This window comes from Tenebrio molitor, chromosome 4 (genome assembly GCF_963966145.1).
Source record: "Tenebrio molitor chromosome 4, icTenMoli1.1, whole genome shotgun sequence".
In the NCBI taxonomy this organism is placed as follows: Eukaryota; Metazoa; Arthropoda; class Insecta; order Coleoptera; family Tenebrionidae; genus Tenebrio; species Tenebrio molitor.
Window position 1 is genome coordinate 28,759,827 of NC_091049.1, and position 15,596 is coordinate 28,775,422.

At 44.7% G+C, this 15,596-nt stretch overlaps 3 protein-coding genes across 3 annotated transcripts; 2 read left to right on the plus strand and 1 right to left on the minus strand.

Moving 5' to 3' along the window:
- Positions 1-375: 375 nt before the first annotated feature.
- Mob3 (MOB kinase activator 3) lies at positions 376-2,087 on the minus strand. The gene is made up of 4 exons (XM_069043667.1): positions 1,957-2,087; positions 1,752-1,902; positions 983-1,326; positions 376-934 (listed from the first exon to the last, which is right to left on the minus strand). Exons 1-4 carry the CDS (start codon positions 1,996-1,998, stop codon positions 812-814), a joined length of 660 nt encoding a protein of 219 aa, XP_068899768.1. The 5' UTR covers positions 1,999-2,087; the 3' UTR covers positions 376-811.
- Positions 2,088-2,493: 406 nt separating this feature from the next.
- On the plus strand, positions 2,494-6,947 carry LOC138127530 (zinc finger protein 845-like). The gene is made up of 3 exons (XM_069043566.1): positions 2,494-2,627; positions 2,677-3,502; positions 3,678-6,947. The coding sequence occupies exons 1-3, from the start codon at positions 2,520-2,522 to the stop codon at positions 6,560-6,562; spliced, it is 3,819 nt and encodes a 1,272-aa protein (XP_068899667.1). The 5' UTR covers positions 2,494-2,519; the 3' UTR covers positions 6,563-6,947.
- Positions 6,948-7,094: 147 nt separating this feature from the next.
- egl (Egl_like_exo domain-containing protein) lies at positions 7,095-14,649 on the plus strand. The gene is made up of 5 exons (XM_069043577.1): positions 7,095-7,644; positions 7,916-8,743; positions 8,799-9,295; positions 12,934-13,314; positions 13,364-14,649. Exons 1-5 carry the CDS (start codon positions 7,377-7,379, stop codon positions 14,036-14,038), a joined length of 2,649 nt encoding a protein of 882 aa, XP_068899678.1. The 5' UTR covers positions 7,095-7,376; the 3' UTR covers positions 14,039-14,649.
- Positions 14,650-15,596: the final 947 nt, after the last annotated feature.

Sequence of the window (15,596 nt, forward strand, 5' to 3'; positions counted from 1 at the left end):
AGCCGCCACTGCTGCCAATTCTCAATGTCAACAGGTTATATTTAAGTCAACTTATGTTAAGAAAGGTGGGGGCAATGTGCAATAAATCGGAATAATTTGCATCTCACTACTGTCTCTCTGCCACTCGGGAGGATATAAGCAAAAAATTGAAAATGGAGTGCTGGGTGATCTGACGCTTCTGAGGTAACGTGTCGTCGTATTTAAATGAAATTCAAGTTGTTCAAACAGAAAAGTGCTTCGGTACCATCAAGAACTCTAGAAGCAGCTTTGATCACCTTTTTGCTCTTTGTAAAAATAATCGTCTTTTGTTTTTCTGTGATTAGGTATTTAACAAAAGAATCTGGTGGTTAAAAAAAAACGGACTGACACAACGTATACGTTAAATGCTTTGGTTTTTTTTTATTAAATTCAATCTAAACTACATAAAAGTGACTTAGTTTGAGTGATTCGAGGGGGGGGGTTAGTTTTAATACTGACCAAAATGACGTGACTTAACGAATAAATTTAACGAGGAAACTGATTATATACAAATATGGCCACTGAAAACGTCAACAACCCTTTGTCCCGCTGCGTTGTCAGATCTGACAAAAAATAGTGAGCCCACGTTGTAAGAAAATAAAGTTATTAACACAAATAAAAATAAAGCTCGCCTCAATGGGGCCTGAATCTTAAACTAAACCCTGACGATATCCAACTGGAAAAAAACACATGCACTGAATTAGTCACGTGACACGTTATAAACTATCCCACTACATCTAGACGATTAGTAAAAATGCGATTATTTGTCAAAATTCGAGTAAATCAGTTCGGTTTAACAATCTTTACAAATTTTCGACGCCATCACGGCCAACGGCTCCAGCTCCTTCTGGCTGACCAAATCAAACTCTGTCACAAAGTAGTAAAAGTGTTTGTAACAAGTGTTGACGTGCGCCTCCTGAAACCACAAGACGTAAACGATAAAAGAACGCATTTTACAACTTACGGCCGCTATCGTGACGATGTTCTGGAAGTGGTGAATGTAGACGTGGACGAAGACGCGATGCAGTCTCGCGAGGATTTTACTGCAGTGCTTGTCGAAATTCTTGGGGAACGGTAAATCGGAAGTGCAGGGGAACAAGGCTTGGTTGTTGATTTGCATCTCGATCCAGTCCATCAAGTGGCTGATGTACTCCTTAGCTGGGAGAGGAGTAGGCTTTTTGTATTTGTCGCCGTCGGCCCACAGGTACTCGAAACGGGGGCCGCCCGACATCGTGGGGCACGACTGCGCGGTGCAGTAGTCCGATATGGTGCCATATATCAGATTGATGCGGTTAAAAAAGTCCACCACTGAGAATGCAAAAATAGTTATTTATGCAACAAGTGAGTACAGTAATAGTTTTTTTTTTACGAGAAGGAAAATTTGCCGCACGAGCGTAGCGAGTGCGCAAATCCGCCGAGTAAAAAACAGATACTTTACTAACGAGTTGCATACAACATTTTTTTGGCGCCCGTAAGTTTAGATAACAATTTTTTTGATACTCAAAATTTGAACTACAGCACTTTTTTTAACGCAAAATGCGTGCAAAAATGAGCCGCTATGGCACTTTTTAACGCTTGTTGACCGATTAAAAAATCACATATTTTATGAAAGCAAACGAATGGAAAAACTTGCATTTTTTTTGCCGTACATTAAAAAAATGTAATAATCGGTGTATAGTTGGTTGCATAACTGTCAAATCAAACCCACTCATCTCCGTCTTAATAATTATTACCGTGAACTGCGATCCAATCGTTTAGGTCTTCGCCCTCCGGAAGCTTGACCGCCCCTCTCAAATTGATCCCCGAGTTGAGACTGGCACAGGCTTGTTTGTGAAGACTGTACCTGATTGTACCGTGAGCAAACTTCTTCTTTGGCTTGAAGGTCTGCAAAAGGTAATTTGAGGTGACACCTGGTGTGAACGTTAGAACCGTACTCACTTTGCCTTTCTGGAAGAAATCAAAGAAACTATTTAAAGCCATGTCGTGAGAGAGCGTGTAAAATTGAACGTAAACATTTATTGGTTAGATGTACGTCAAAATCGCCGAACCATCTGTCAAAATCACTAGCGCCCTCTGGTGGTACGTCACCTGGAGCGGGGTTCTTGTCGAAATTGAGGCAGTTCCGTGGTATTGTCCCGTTCCTGTATGTTTTTCGTTTCAGTTTACGATCCGTAGATTGTTTCGAGTCGAGGGGTAGAAATTTGTGGTCGCGGGGGTGTGCTTTTCGAAATATTTGCGATAAAGCGCCCCCTGGTGGCAATCCGCAAACCACAATCTGCAATGGCGTCGTTGTGTTTGTGTGATTGAAATTCGGATTTTTTGCGAAAGCGTCCTTTTCCGGGGTGTTCCAGCGCGAATCGTGAGACAAGTCAACAATGGAACGTCCTGTTGGACGTTGAGACGGCGATGGTGGAGACGTCCCGCCCCCGTGTAGACCCCTTCCGTCGCAGGTGTTTCGAGGGGTGATTTTGGGGGTACTTTCTCCCCCGATATGCAGAAAAATGGAGACGAAACTGTGCCGAATATGTGGGAAGCTCGGCCAGAACTACGTCAATATATTCCGGACGGAAGGCCTGAAAAACAAGATAGAAACATGCCTCCCAATAATCGTGAGTGTTTTGTTTGAGGTTTGGGGCTGTTGTTCATCGACGTTTTCAGGTGTCTTCTCACTCGCTCCTCCCCGACACGATCTGCGGAGGGTGCTCTGAGAATGTGGATAACTTCTACAGCTTCATCAAGAACTGTCTGCAGAACATTATTATCTTGGAGGCACAATATGACATCACCGAGTCATGTCTGAAGACAAAGCGGAAACACGACAAGAGCTGCCTCACCGACTCCGCAGCTAACAGACAAGAGAAAAATACTCAGACCGTCGACTACCTAGACATCCTCCTCAAAGAAAACGAGGAATTCCAAATCGATTTTCCCGTGCTTAACCTCAAAAAACTCGTCGATTATGACATCGAATCCGATACGAACTCGGAATCGGACGACCCCCACCCCAAATCTAGCCTCCTCGAGAGTCTGATCAACACGAAGAACAACTTTGGACGCAGGTATTTCGACGACGCCGAAAACTACCTGATCAGCGAAATCGCGCAACGGAAGAAGCGGAAAAATGAAGACGTGATCGAGACCAGTCGACCCAAAATCTGCAAGCTTGACACTTCGAACAGGCGCAAGAACAAGCAACCGAGGAAGATCGAGTTGACGGTCGGTTCGGTGGAACGGCGCAATTTCGGAGAGTTCGCGGCGGACGATCAGACACCGGTGGAGAACGACGTGACGGTCCTGCCCCAGGTGTGCCTCTTGTGCGACGAGCACTTCACGGGACCCTCCATGTTGGCGGCTCACGTTTTCGAGACGCACGGCATCGACATGGCCAACATCGTCGCCTTCGCCACCGACCCCAACAACGACAAGAAGAAGAAGTTACCAAATCTACTCAAGATCTCCGACCTCAGGAAAAGCGAGTCTCTAGGTGAGTGTTGCGAGGTTAAGTCGGATGGGACAAGATGGCGCCGATGCGCGCTACCAACCCAACAGAAATTACATCAGATTTTGTATTTTTTTGTCTTAAATACGAAGATTCCACGGTTTAATAGTTTGCAGTTTTGTAAAATGAACAAGTCTCGATCGAATGTTTTCATTTTTAGACGACAATCAACCCCAGAGCGAGCTACTGGTCTCCGAAGAGCCCCCCACTCTCCTCCCGAGCTTCGTCTGCCCCCTGTGTCCCGCCATGTTCACCGCCCGTCCAGATCTCTTCACCCACCTCCGGATCAAGCATCCGGAACAAGCGTCTCTCTTGTGTGGAATGTGTCTCTACCACGCCTCCACCATTTTGAATCTCCAAGGCCACATCGAACTCTGCTCGCAGCAGCACCAAACCCTCACCAAATACGTATGCCAGATATGTCGTTACGGCGACGACAATTCAAAGTCTCTCGAGAACCACGTCCTGGTGCATGACTTCCTCCTGGACGCGTGCAAGAAACAATCGAAGATGTTCGACCCGGCTGATTACATCGAAATCAACGAGAACTACGAGTCGGGGGGCTCGTCGCCGACGGCGAAGAGTCTGTCTTGCAGTGAGTGCGGTTTGGACGATTTCGAGTCGTTTAAAGACTTCAGCACGCACAGAAGGAGCCAGCACTCGATCTTTCACTGTGACCTGTGCAACAAGTTCTACGGGAGGAACTCGCACCTGTGGAAGCACGTTAATAGGTTACACAAGGGCCATCCCAGCATCACCTGTCAACTGTGCTACAAGACCAGCGCCTCGAAGTACCACCTGGCGCAGCACTTCAACAAGATCCACAGCACCAAGAGCTGCAAGCAGAAGCCGGAGCCGCTGTCGCTGCTCGACAACTCGGACGACTTCATGTCGCAGAAGTTCCAAGGCTTCGACTTCCAGTCAGTGAAGCAGAGCTTCATGCGCCAGGAGTTGCTCGAACAGGAGAAGAAACTGTCGTCGGAGCTCGACGACAACTCGAACAACCGACTGTCGGACCAGGAGGACAAGCAGGAACCTTTGAGTGCCCCCAAAGAGATCGACTCCTCGAGCGACCTCTACACGAACATAATCACGAACTACACCCCGCCGGCCAACGAGGGCGAGTTCAAGTGTCCCAAGTGTGGAAAAGGCTTCCACAAGAAGACCCTCCTGAAGAAGCACAAGAAAAACTGCAGACCGCGCCTCCAAAAGGACCTCCTGACGCGGTGCAAGTCGTGCGCGCGCATCTTCAAAGACCGACAGAGCTTGGCCAAGCACCTGGTCAACTACCACTCGGAGTACGCCTGCGAGATCTGCGGCCAGAAGGTGCAGAGCAAGTGCGAGATCGTCTCTCACATCCGTTTCTCCCACCCCGGCTGCCACCTCTTCTGCACCATCTGCGGCAACATCTTGCGCAGCCAGACCGACATGTTGGACCACACGCGCGACCACATCAACTCCTACGTGTGCCAGTTCTGCGCCGACCCCCTCCCCAGCAAGATCAAGCTCAAGATGCACATCCTGAGTCTGCACAGGAAGATCTTGAGCTTGAGTTGCGGTGTCTGTCTCAAGCTGTTCGAGAGCCAGCACGTCCTCAGGGACCACGTCAGGCTGGTCCACCGCGACCAGTTGGCCCCGCTCACCTCGTGTCCCGTCTGCGGCAAGAACTACGGCTCCAAGTGGAAGACCTACGACCACCTGAACAAGTCGCACGGACGCATCTTCAAAGCGTGCAAAGCCTGCCTCGAAGTTTTCGATACAGAGCTGCAGCTGCAGGCGCACTACGACACGATGCACGCGAACGCGGTCGCGCTGAAGAACAACGCGGTGCAGCAGAACGCGCCGCCGATGCAGCAGCAGAACAACTGCGACAGCGACAGCGAGAGGGAGTCCAACAGCGAGCAGAGCGACGGCGAACAAGACAAAGAGGAGTCGGAGGAGAAGGAGTTCGGCAGTTTTCTCGACATGAAGGACTCGAAGATATCGCTTTTGGAAAAGCGACTGTTGGGGAAGAAGATCACGGACGAGAAGAGTCCGGTGAAGAACAGCAAGAAGAAAGTGCCGGAAGGTACGATCGTGGTGAAGAGAGAGGACGACCAAAACGACAGTATGATCAACAACTCTCCGAATCCGCAGCACAACAGTTCCAAGAGAACGGTGTACGTGAACAGCAACGATCCGTCGTTCTGCGAGATCTGTCACAAGACCTGGCCCGCCAAGAAACACTTGTGGCAGCACTACATCCGGTGCCACAAGAGCGTGGCGGCAACGGTGTGCGGGATCTGCCTCAAGACGAACAACTCGTACGGCACGCTGCAGGCCCACTTGCGACAGAACCATCCGACGCTCCTGCACGGTCAGGGTTTCGGGTCGAACTTCATCTGTCGGATTTGCGGGCGATACCACAACGCCAGCAGCAAGCTGAAGCTGCACATGGCCATCCACGAGAACTTCGACTGGTCGCTGCTGGACGAGCCGCAGAAGCAGGAGAAGAAGGAGGAGAACGGCTACCAGGACAGCACGAACGAGATCAACTACGACAGCCTGATCGAACAGGTGGAGTGCTCGTCGGGGTGCGAGTCCGAGGGCGAGACGGCGGTCGAGATCAAAGACAAGACCGACTCGAGCTCGGAGGACGAGGGGGAGGAGGAAGAGGACGACGACGACGACGAGGAGGACGACGACGACAGCGACTCGGTCGGGTCGGAGAACTCGCTGGAGGCGCAGATGTTGGACAACATGCTGCGCGAGAAGGAGATCAACGACAACGGGTCCAAGGAGTACGCTAGTTCGGCGAGCGACGACTCCAGCGGGACGTCGTTCTCGGTGAAGAGCGAAGGGAGCACCGGGGACGAGGAGGAGGAGTCGAACTCGTCGAATATGATGTACAGGTGCAAGACCGAGGAGTTGGACTCGGCCATACAGTCGATCAAGTACGAGTGCGTCGAGAAAGTGGAGGACGACGTCGAGGAGGAGTACTGCGACTTGCAGCCCCAGACCCTCAACGATAACGAGATCGAATCGGCCGTCGGTAGTATACTGTGAAGTGTTGTAAATATGCAGAGTAGTTAGAGTCGATGTTCAGTTTTTATTTTATCATGCATATCTCGTAACTGTCACCTATAAAGGCGCAACCGAACAAATCTGTACATAACTCATATTCTAAGAAGGTTGATTATCGCATAAGTTCTCTTATGTATATTCTCCCAAAACTGTAATTCGAAGAGACTGTTAATTTTCTTTTTATCGCTAGTATTAGGACGTTTTTGTAAGGATCTGATGCTTGTCTAGGCTAGACTATATTTGCTATTTTTTTATATTTATTTTTTATATTGATTTCGACTAGTACATACTTAAGTCATTCCCATACTCAGTAATTATAAGGCTATGTGTATATAAAATATTCATGAGTAATACATAATTTTCTATATCTAGTCGTCTGGTGTAAAGTCGCGCACGCCCTCTACCCTGGCGATTTTCCTTTTCCCGATCCTGCGAGACCTTGAAAGTGAAGATTCCTTGTTGGCGACCAGACAGTTGGCCGGTCCGGAAATAGTCCTGTTGCCGACGTCACTTGTTTGGTCGATTGCATTGACATGTCAAAGAATTCAAAATGGCGTCAGCCAACTTGACGTTCTGAACGTCGCAAAAATACTTTTTATTTTACAATTCCCTTTTAGTTTAAGTTTTAGTTGGAACAGAACAAATTCAAACAAAATTTCACGCAACCAAGCCGTTCAGTTCAATAAGTGAAAAGTGCGTAACCTCAATTCGACGAGTCGGCAAGGATGCAGTCTTTAGGGAGCGCTTGATGAAGAGGAGCGCCGTGAGGTTCGTGCTGTCGCATCTGTGATCCGCGATGGAGGCCATGCAGTACGAGTTGGCCCGCAACATGACGCTCTTGTTCTTCTTCGAGAGGCTGTTGGACAAGGGCGAGCCGAGGACTCTGCACGACCTCAGCTGTCAGTTCGGGTCGAAGGGGTTCACCAAGGAGATGAGACAGATCGCGGGGGGGTCGCAGAGCGGGCTGAAGAAGTTCCTGGCGCAGTATCCGGCCCTGTTCTCCATCGAGGGCGAATATGTGACCATCAACATGTTCCAGAACAGCGGCAGCAGGGATAACGCTGGTTAGTGAGTTGGGGATTTACGAGATCGTAGTTTGGTACCGCGGAATAATTTACGAGGTTTGCATAATTCATTAATCTTATCGTAATGTTTTTTTTAAGTTGATGGCTCAATAATCATGCGTTAAATTAATGTTTGCTGTTAACACCAGCGTGTAAACATCTGTTGATCAAATTTGAACGGAACCAAGTGTTGGCAACACTGACAGTCGAGCGAAGTTGGCTGCGCAAATTCGAAAATGACATTTTCAAAAACTTGGGATTCTTTTGCCAGGCGGGAAGGACTACACGACCCAGGCTGTCGAGTATTTCTCGGAAAAACTCTCTCAGTATGGGGAAGGCACCGAAGTGCCGATTCGCAGCCTCCTAGGGCACCGCTCGCAAGCCAGCCCCGAGGTGCGCCACGTCTCCGGCCAGCACTTCCACGAGTTCCGCGAGTTCCTGCTCAAGCACCCCGACACGTTCGCCGTCGACGACGAGAAAGAGACCGTCGTCTTGACCAACTACACCGCGGTCCGGTCGCACTGTCCTCAAGAGCTGCACTTCCAGCCGGACGTGAAGATCGACCCGGAGACCACCCAGACGCTGCTGGACTTCCTGGCGCAGTGCATCGAGGTGAAGGGGCCCATCCTGGTCGAGCAGCTGTTCCAAATCGTCAGCTGCAACCTCCCCGAGAGCATGTGGACCAATCTGTTCAACACCCCGGCTCATTTGACCAGCTTCTTGAGACTGTTCGGCGACAGTTTCCACATCCAGGCCAACCTGGTGACACTCCTGCAAGCACCCAAAGTCAGCCAGAAACATATCAACATGTCCGCTTTGAAGGACCACGAGGCGAAGGCGAGCGAGCTCGAGGCCAAGAACGCCAAGAATCTGGTCAACAACCAGGAGAACACGGCGGAGATCATCGAGCGGACTCCGCCGGCGTCGACCCAGTTGAGCCCCAGGTCGATCAGCGACCGGCTGAAGCAGCCCAAGTTGCACCAGCAGAAGCTGTCGGAGGCTCAGGCGAAGAGTTTGTCGCCGGAGCCACCCACTTCGCCGACGCCCCCGCAGCCTATCGCGGGAGAGGGCGACAAGGGGAGGGTCGCCTTTAAAATAGGTCGGTGCGAGTTAACAAGCGCCCCGAGGGATTTCTGACGAGTCGTGTTTTTCAGGGAAACCCAACAAGAATAATTCCGAATCTCCTGAAGACCAACCGACCACGACCGACACCAAAGCCAAGACCCCGAATTACAACCAGACTCTCAAGCAGAGGATCAACAATCTGGTGTTGAAGACGCTCCAAGAAAACACCGGAAAGGAGAGACAAACGTTGTTGAACCACCAGGCTCACAACGAGTCCTGGAAAGTGAAGTTGTTCCAGAACACGAGAGTTATTTGTAGCGTGAGGGAGTGTCAGATGGTCATCGAAGACATTATGGGGAAGGCCAGGTCCGCGCAAGGTTATGCGGAAAGCGACTGGCCTTTTGCCGGTGATAAGATCGTCGTCGGGCTGGATTGCGAGGGGATCAACTTGGGGGTCAAGGGTCAGTTGACTCTCCTGCAGATCGCCACGATGTCGGGGTTTTCCTACGTTTTCGACTTGATTTCGTGTCCGGGGATGATCGAGGCGGGGCTCAAAAGGTTGCTGGAAAGTACCGATGTTGTTAAGGTGAGCAAAGGTCTAAACGTCATTTTTGACAGATGACATTTGATCAAATAAACAAGTCGAGTTCGTTACTACTGTCCGCCAGATAATTAAATAAGGTTGGCAGTTTTTCTAGTATTTTTTGCTTTATACGGTTGGCAGCTTTGACACTTTGACATATTTTTTCCGCAGTTTCATAACATTTACACGGGGTTAGTAATGAGCCCAGATCTCGTAGGTTTTTGACTGATGTTTGACCGTTGTGCATTCTACTTTAGGACAATTTTCAATTGAAAATGTCATGTACAATTGGTAGCAAAAAAAAAACGGGAACTGTCAGAATAAAATTGACACATTTTTGGAATTTTTTCCTAGTGTGAAACCTTGTTGCAAACGATAGGTTAGAATTATTTACATTAGGAAAATTTTGATTTCCGGTTTTTTTTGCATTCAACTGTACTATTCCGGACATGGAATCTTAACCAACATTTTTTAGACATTTCTAAAAAAAATGATGTAAACCAATCGTTAGTGTCATTAATAAATGACAATTATTAAAAATCATTCTGAAGTTTTTCTTGTGACATTAAAAAAGCAGGGAAATGGCATTACCGAGTCAAAAGTTGGGTTATATTCAATAAAAGCCAGTTCACACATATTTGTCTTTTAAATGTCAGTTGCGGCAAAGATTCCGTGTCCGGAATAGTACGTGCTCGACATTACGTTCGTCAATTGTCTAGAAACAGATCACAAGGTCAAGTGTACAAGTATACCGGATGTTCTATTAAAATTGATATACAAATAACATTTACAAGTTTTGTTATTATTTTTTTTTTTAATTTGGATCGCACGGTGCACAAATTCAGCCTCTCAGATATGAAATTCATATGATCCTCAAATTTGATTTTTTTTTATATTTTTTGTTATTCTTTCTTTTTGATAACATGACAGTTGTCAATGGAGAAAACTTTTAAACAAGTTTTATATTTAAAGGATTTCGAAATAAAGACAATTCAAGTTTAGTTTCAAAAAATTTTCTCAAACGTTCTAATATTCTTGTAAAGTCGACAGTTGAGAGTTGAATGTTTCTTGTGTTATGTGACAGGACTGACAGATATCAACTGACGTTATTCAACGTTAATAGACGTGAGGAACAGTCGGCCATGAAGTTAACGCTAAATATATCGGGTGTTCATTTAAATTTATCCTCAAAGTAGGCGCTGAAGAGTCGACCACGGATTACACATCACGGATCAGCTGTGTAAATCTAACCTCACTTTTTGCGTTATTTGTATTTTCACTCTGCAGACTGACGAGTGGTGCGTTCACAATCGACTCTTCAACGCCAACTTTGAGGATAAATTTAAATAAACACCAATATTTAATAATTGACATTTGACAGTGTTTAATTTCTTTCCACGACGAAGTTTATGGAAAATGCATTTGACATTTAATTGCGTTACCGATCCTAATCGCGGAGTTGGCTAATAAATCGTGTCAGCTTTAAAGTATTATAGCTTTTGCTCAGTATATTATATCTACAGGGTGTTATTGAAATGTGTGGCCAAATTTTAACCACGGCCTACTGGTTTCATGTAGAACTCGGAAAAAATATTTTGAGCTACAATGTTTTTTAATCGCTTTTAGTCTTCTACGTTGTCCCACAGCCTCGTAGGTAAAATTTCGGCACATTTTAAAAATACACCGTGTAAATCATATTTTATAAAATGTACGCGAAGTAACCTGTAGGAAATATGCTTTAAAACAAGGAAACCGCATTGGTGTACGTTTTATAAAATGATAAACAAGGTGTATTTTTAAAATGTACGAAAATTTTACCTACGAGGTTTTGGGACAACGTAGAAGACTAAAAGCAATTAAACTAAAAAAAATTGTAGCTAAAAAAATAAATGTCATTTCATTTGTTGACATAGAATTTTTTAAATATTTTTTCCGAGTTCTACAAGAAGCCAGTAGCTCGTGGTTAAAATTTGATCACGCATTTCAATAACAGCCTGTATATACAGGTGCGTCCTAAAAAACGCCGCAAGCCATATCTCCGTTATTTATGGCTCGATTTAAATAAGATAAAAACTGTAATAAATTAATTTAAAAATACTATAAGCACAATATACTTATTTTTTTTTTCAAAAAGTCATTCAAGGTCAGATGAATGTCAACTTTGTTTTTTCAAATAGCTTAGTATATTTTTTTATTCCGATTTTGAAAGAGATTATTTTTCTGAATCCAACGATATGCCACATGTTAGAATGCATTTAACAGTAACCGCGAAAATAAATAAATAAAATGGTATTATTGGAAATTTTTTCCTCGAAAAAAATCAGATATACTATAGAAAACAATCCTAAACGCAATAACAATACTTTCTGAAGATAAAAAAAAATAATATGACAGAACGTGTAATAAATATTGCGTTTAGGACTGTTTTCCATAGTATACTTGATTTTTTTCGAACAAAAAATTTCCAATAATGCTATTTTATTTATTTATTCTAACATGTGGCATATCGTTGGATTCAGAAAAATAATCTCTTTCAAAATCAGAATAAAACAATATACCAAGCTACATATTTGAAAAAAACAAAGTTGACTATCATCTGACCTTGAATGACTTTTTGAAAAAAAAATTGTCTACATCGCGCCTATAGTGTTTTTAAAATGATTTATTCCAGTTTTTGCTTTATTTAAATCGAGCCATAAATAACGGAGATATGGCTTGCGGCGTTTTTTAGGACGCACCTGTATTTCTGTAATAATTTTTTTTTTAACTTTTTGTTTATGCGTTATCGTTTCTTATTTTCTCGATGTTAAAGTGAGTAGCGTTGCGTTAGATGTCGCCTATACTATATTTTGTTGTCTATGATTTTGTTCGTGGCCAACTTCATCTAGCTTCCGCTGCGGAAACTAGATGAAGTTGGCCATGATTTTGTTTTATTTTTGAACAAAAGCGTTTTCAGCTCAATTCAACATTTTTCCAATTTAACGTTTAACTTTATGCGAACATTTCAAAATGTCTGTCGCAGTGCAATTATACCGAGTGTTCCGTCAAAACTAGTAGTCCCCTGTGATAACCGGATGTGCTTTCGAATTTGACGTTTTCTAAACGTGTCAACGTTTCATTGACGTTCATTCAATTTGTTAAGGGGAAAATTCCGTAGCAAGCATTAATTAGGTTAAAGAATTTTTATTTTCATTGTACTACACTTTTTTGTTCCCACAAAAACTATTCATTAGTTTCCTTTTACGCTATTTGTTTTTCGTTTGACGCACAACCCGTTCATTATTCCGCCATTGATACATTATTGTTCCGTATTTTTTATCATAATTTTAAATAATCACAATTCGAAACAATGTTATTGGAGTATCGTTTTCACATGAATAAAAAAACAGACATACATAGTTTGAGTTATTGTAATGGACTTATTATATCGGTAAAAATTACAATACAACTATGCTTAACCAGTCCTATAGCGTGTTCCTTATAAAAATGGAGAGAAAATGCAAAACATTTTTTGACATTTGACGAACGCAAAACTTTTTACAGTGTGTGGTCACGTGACTGTCTTAAATTGAAAATTGTCGGTATAGAGGGCGCTGTACAACTTTGTCAGCGGATTATCGGTATTCTCTTGTTTTTTGCAGATCGTACACGATTGTCGCAACGACTCCGTCAACTTGTACAACCAGTACAACATCACCTTGAGGTGCATCTTCGACACCCAGGCGGCCCACGCCGTCCTCACCTTCCAAGAGACCGGCCGTCCGGTGTACAAGGCGAAGAGCGTCGCTTTGAACGCCCTCTGCGAGTGCTACGGCGCACCGGTCAACCCGATGAAGGACCAACTGAAGAACATCTACAGGAGGGACCAGAAGTACTGGTCGCGCCGGCCCCTCACCAGAGAGATGATCCTGTACGCCTCCGCCGACGTGCTCAGTCTGGTCAACGACAAGATCTACCATCCGATGTCGAGAGCGATTCGCGCCGACAACCGCGCCCTCCTGTTGGAGTTGTGCGACGAACAGGTGAGTCCCACCGGAGAGACCCGCAGCCGTCACCGTCGCCTTTCCGCAGATCTTCATGCACATCGACCCCGACGCCGTCAAGTCGAAGAAGCGCCAACGCAAGACGGAGACCGAAGTGGCCGAGCTCCGCACCAAGCTGTCCCAAGCTACCCGCAGCGTGGTCCTCAGCAACCGCGAGGTGCGCCTGCTGCGCTACATCGAGCTGACGGACGACGAGAAGGAGAAGTTGAAGTCGTCGGCGAAGGTGGCCAAGAAGCTGGAGAAGCTCGAGAGCCTGGGCCAGGACAACAAGGACGACGAGGAGGACGAAGAGGAGGGCGATCCCGACCCCGACTATCCCAGCCTGGACAGCGACGTGACCTCGCCGCGCAACTCCGAACCGACCAGTCTGACCGAATCGATGCAATTGGTCGATTCGATACTGAACGACGGCAAAATCGACAGATTGGACAAGTTGGACAGGTTAGAAACGATTTTGACAGCTGCCGCGTTCTTACCGACCGAGAACAGCGACGCACCCGTCAAATGTCAATGCAACTGTCACAGTAAATTGAGCAACGGCTACAACAACGGCGAGAGGGTGCTTTCGCCCACGAACAACTACAAAAGCAACGGAGGCAAGGACGTCGACGTCAAGTATAATCACGCGAACGTCGCCACTCAAACTTTGAGCACCGGAGATGTCGTCGTCACGAAAATATTCTTCAACGAAAACTTGGATTGACTCGAGACAACCAACCAGCAATGCACTAAATTATGTTAAAGGGACACGGTATTAGTAGGACTAGCAAGATTAATGCTCAATTAATAGAATTTAACTGAATTAACTCGTTGACGAGGTTTTGATTTTTTACGACGGTGGCCTTAACACCCCTAATTGTTGTTAAATGAATTGTGTACATAATCGTCGAATTTACACGAATGGAGCTCTAGTGGTACGTCTGCATGTACATATTAACGATCTTTAACATTATTTTTTTTATTTATTATTATGTTCAAGTGACTTAAGTCTCGGTCTACTTAATCGATTGGAAAATTTGTGTGGAGCCATATTTTGAATAGTTGTTATCAAAAAAATGTGGATTTTTATAGTTAGTATACAAGCAAGGTGATATTGATTCTATCGTAGTAATAATTTATTGTATTTTGGTCTTTGTTTCTTAAAGTTTCGTTTAAGACAACTAAGACTCGAATAAGAGAAAGAAACGGTATTAACATTATTAAGCAATATTTATGTGTTATTAACATATATTATTTTTGCTGGTAGAGGATTTTTTATTATACTGTTCGTAATATTGATACAAAGAAAAGTGAATACAGTACTAAAAAAATGAACGAGTTTTTTATTACCGTTATCCCATTTAACAACGAATCGATCGAAATGAGTATCGATTAGACAAGATTATAAATAAATCTGTACATTTACATAAAAATGTCTTCTCTTGACCTTGCGCTTGAAAGACCCTATCCATACAATGAAGTCGCACATTTTTCCATACAATGGCACTCTTTTGTCCAAATGTCAAAATATTCAAAACGCTTACAATGTTAAGGTTAACCGGACGTACCTTTATCATAAGTTATTTTTTTTTCAAAATTTCCGGCTCGTTGAACAAAGGAAAATTTGTCGCGATTTGGGTAAATGACCAGGAACGTGTGTTTTTCAGTCATTTACCGTGGCGCTATTGTTTAGGCAATTTTTTCGGAAGAAGTCAAGGAGAGTTGCGCTGTATTTTCTCCCGGACGAACTAAATTGGATTTGATTTCGGTCAGAAAATAAAACAATCAGAAGTGAGTCGGTCTGGGCAGTCTCTTCATTTTTAATTGTCAACTTTGGTGATGAAAACAGATGAATTTGTGGCTTTAGATATCGTCTAAGGGATGCATTTTCAAGTTGTTCCGAAAAGGCAGCCGGGGTGGAAGTAAAATGTGAAATAAGTTAAAAAAAAAGTTGCAAGCACACGTGGAGGAAATCGAACGTTCAAGGTCGTTGGTGGGCGTTCCTGGTGCTGGGAGAAGGACGAGATGATTGCAAAATGCTCAGGAATTGAACAAATATTGATTGAGTAACAAATTACACCTCCAAATTTTACTACGGACGTGGCTACTAATTTAGATTACATAAGACAGGGTGAAAGTTCAAGAACAAATTTAAATAAATTAAAATGAACGAAAAACACACTTGAACCCGAACACCAATTGTTAAGCTGACATCTCCTACTAAACCACATTAATAGGAATAGGAAAATGACTCGACAGAAAAATTTAATTTGGCCACCTAA

Bases quoted from the DNA above. Each gene is read 5' to 3' on its own strand.
- Mob3 (XM_069043667.1), bottom strand. From the start codon at position 1,998: ATGGCTTTAAATAGTTTCTTTGATTTCTTCCAGAAAGGCAAA. The intron at 1,327-1,751 runs GTAATAATTATT...TTGCATTCTCAG, and splicing joins CGATTGGATCGCAGTTCACG to TGGTGGACTTTTTTAACCGC. The intron at 935-982 runs GTAAGTTGTAAA...TTGTGGTTTCAG, and splicing joins ACATCGTCACGATAGCGGCC to GAGGCGCACGTCAACACTTG.
- LOC138127530 (XM_069043566.1), top strand. From the start codon at position 2,520: ATGGAGACGAAACTGTGCCGAATATGTGGGAAGCTCGGCCAGAACTAC. The intron at 2,628-2,676 runs GTGAGTGTTTTG...CGACGTTTTCAG, and splicing joins AAACATGCCTCCCAATAATC to GTGTCTTCTCACTCGCTCCT. The intron at 3,503-3,677 runs GTGAGTGTTGCG...TTTCATTTTTAG, and splicing joins CAGGAAAAGCGAGTCTCTAG to ACGACAATCAACCCCAGAGC.
- egl (XM_069043577.1), top strand. From the start codon at position 7,377: ATGGAGGCCATGCAGTACGAGTTGGCCCGCAACATGACGCTCTTGTTC. The intron at 8,744-8,798 runs GTCGGTGCGAGT...CGTGTTTTTCAG, and splicing joins GAGGGTCGCCTTTAAAATAG to GGAAACCCAACAAGAATAAT. The intron at 9,296-12,933 runs GTGAGCAAAGGT...TGTTTTTTGCAG, and splicing joins AAAGTACCGATGTTGTTAAG to ATCGTACACGATTGTCGCAA.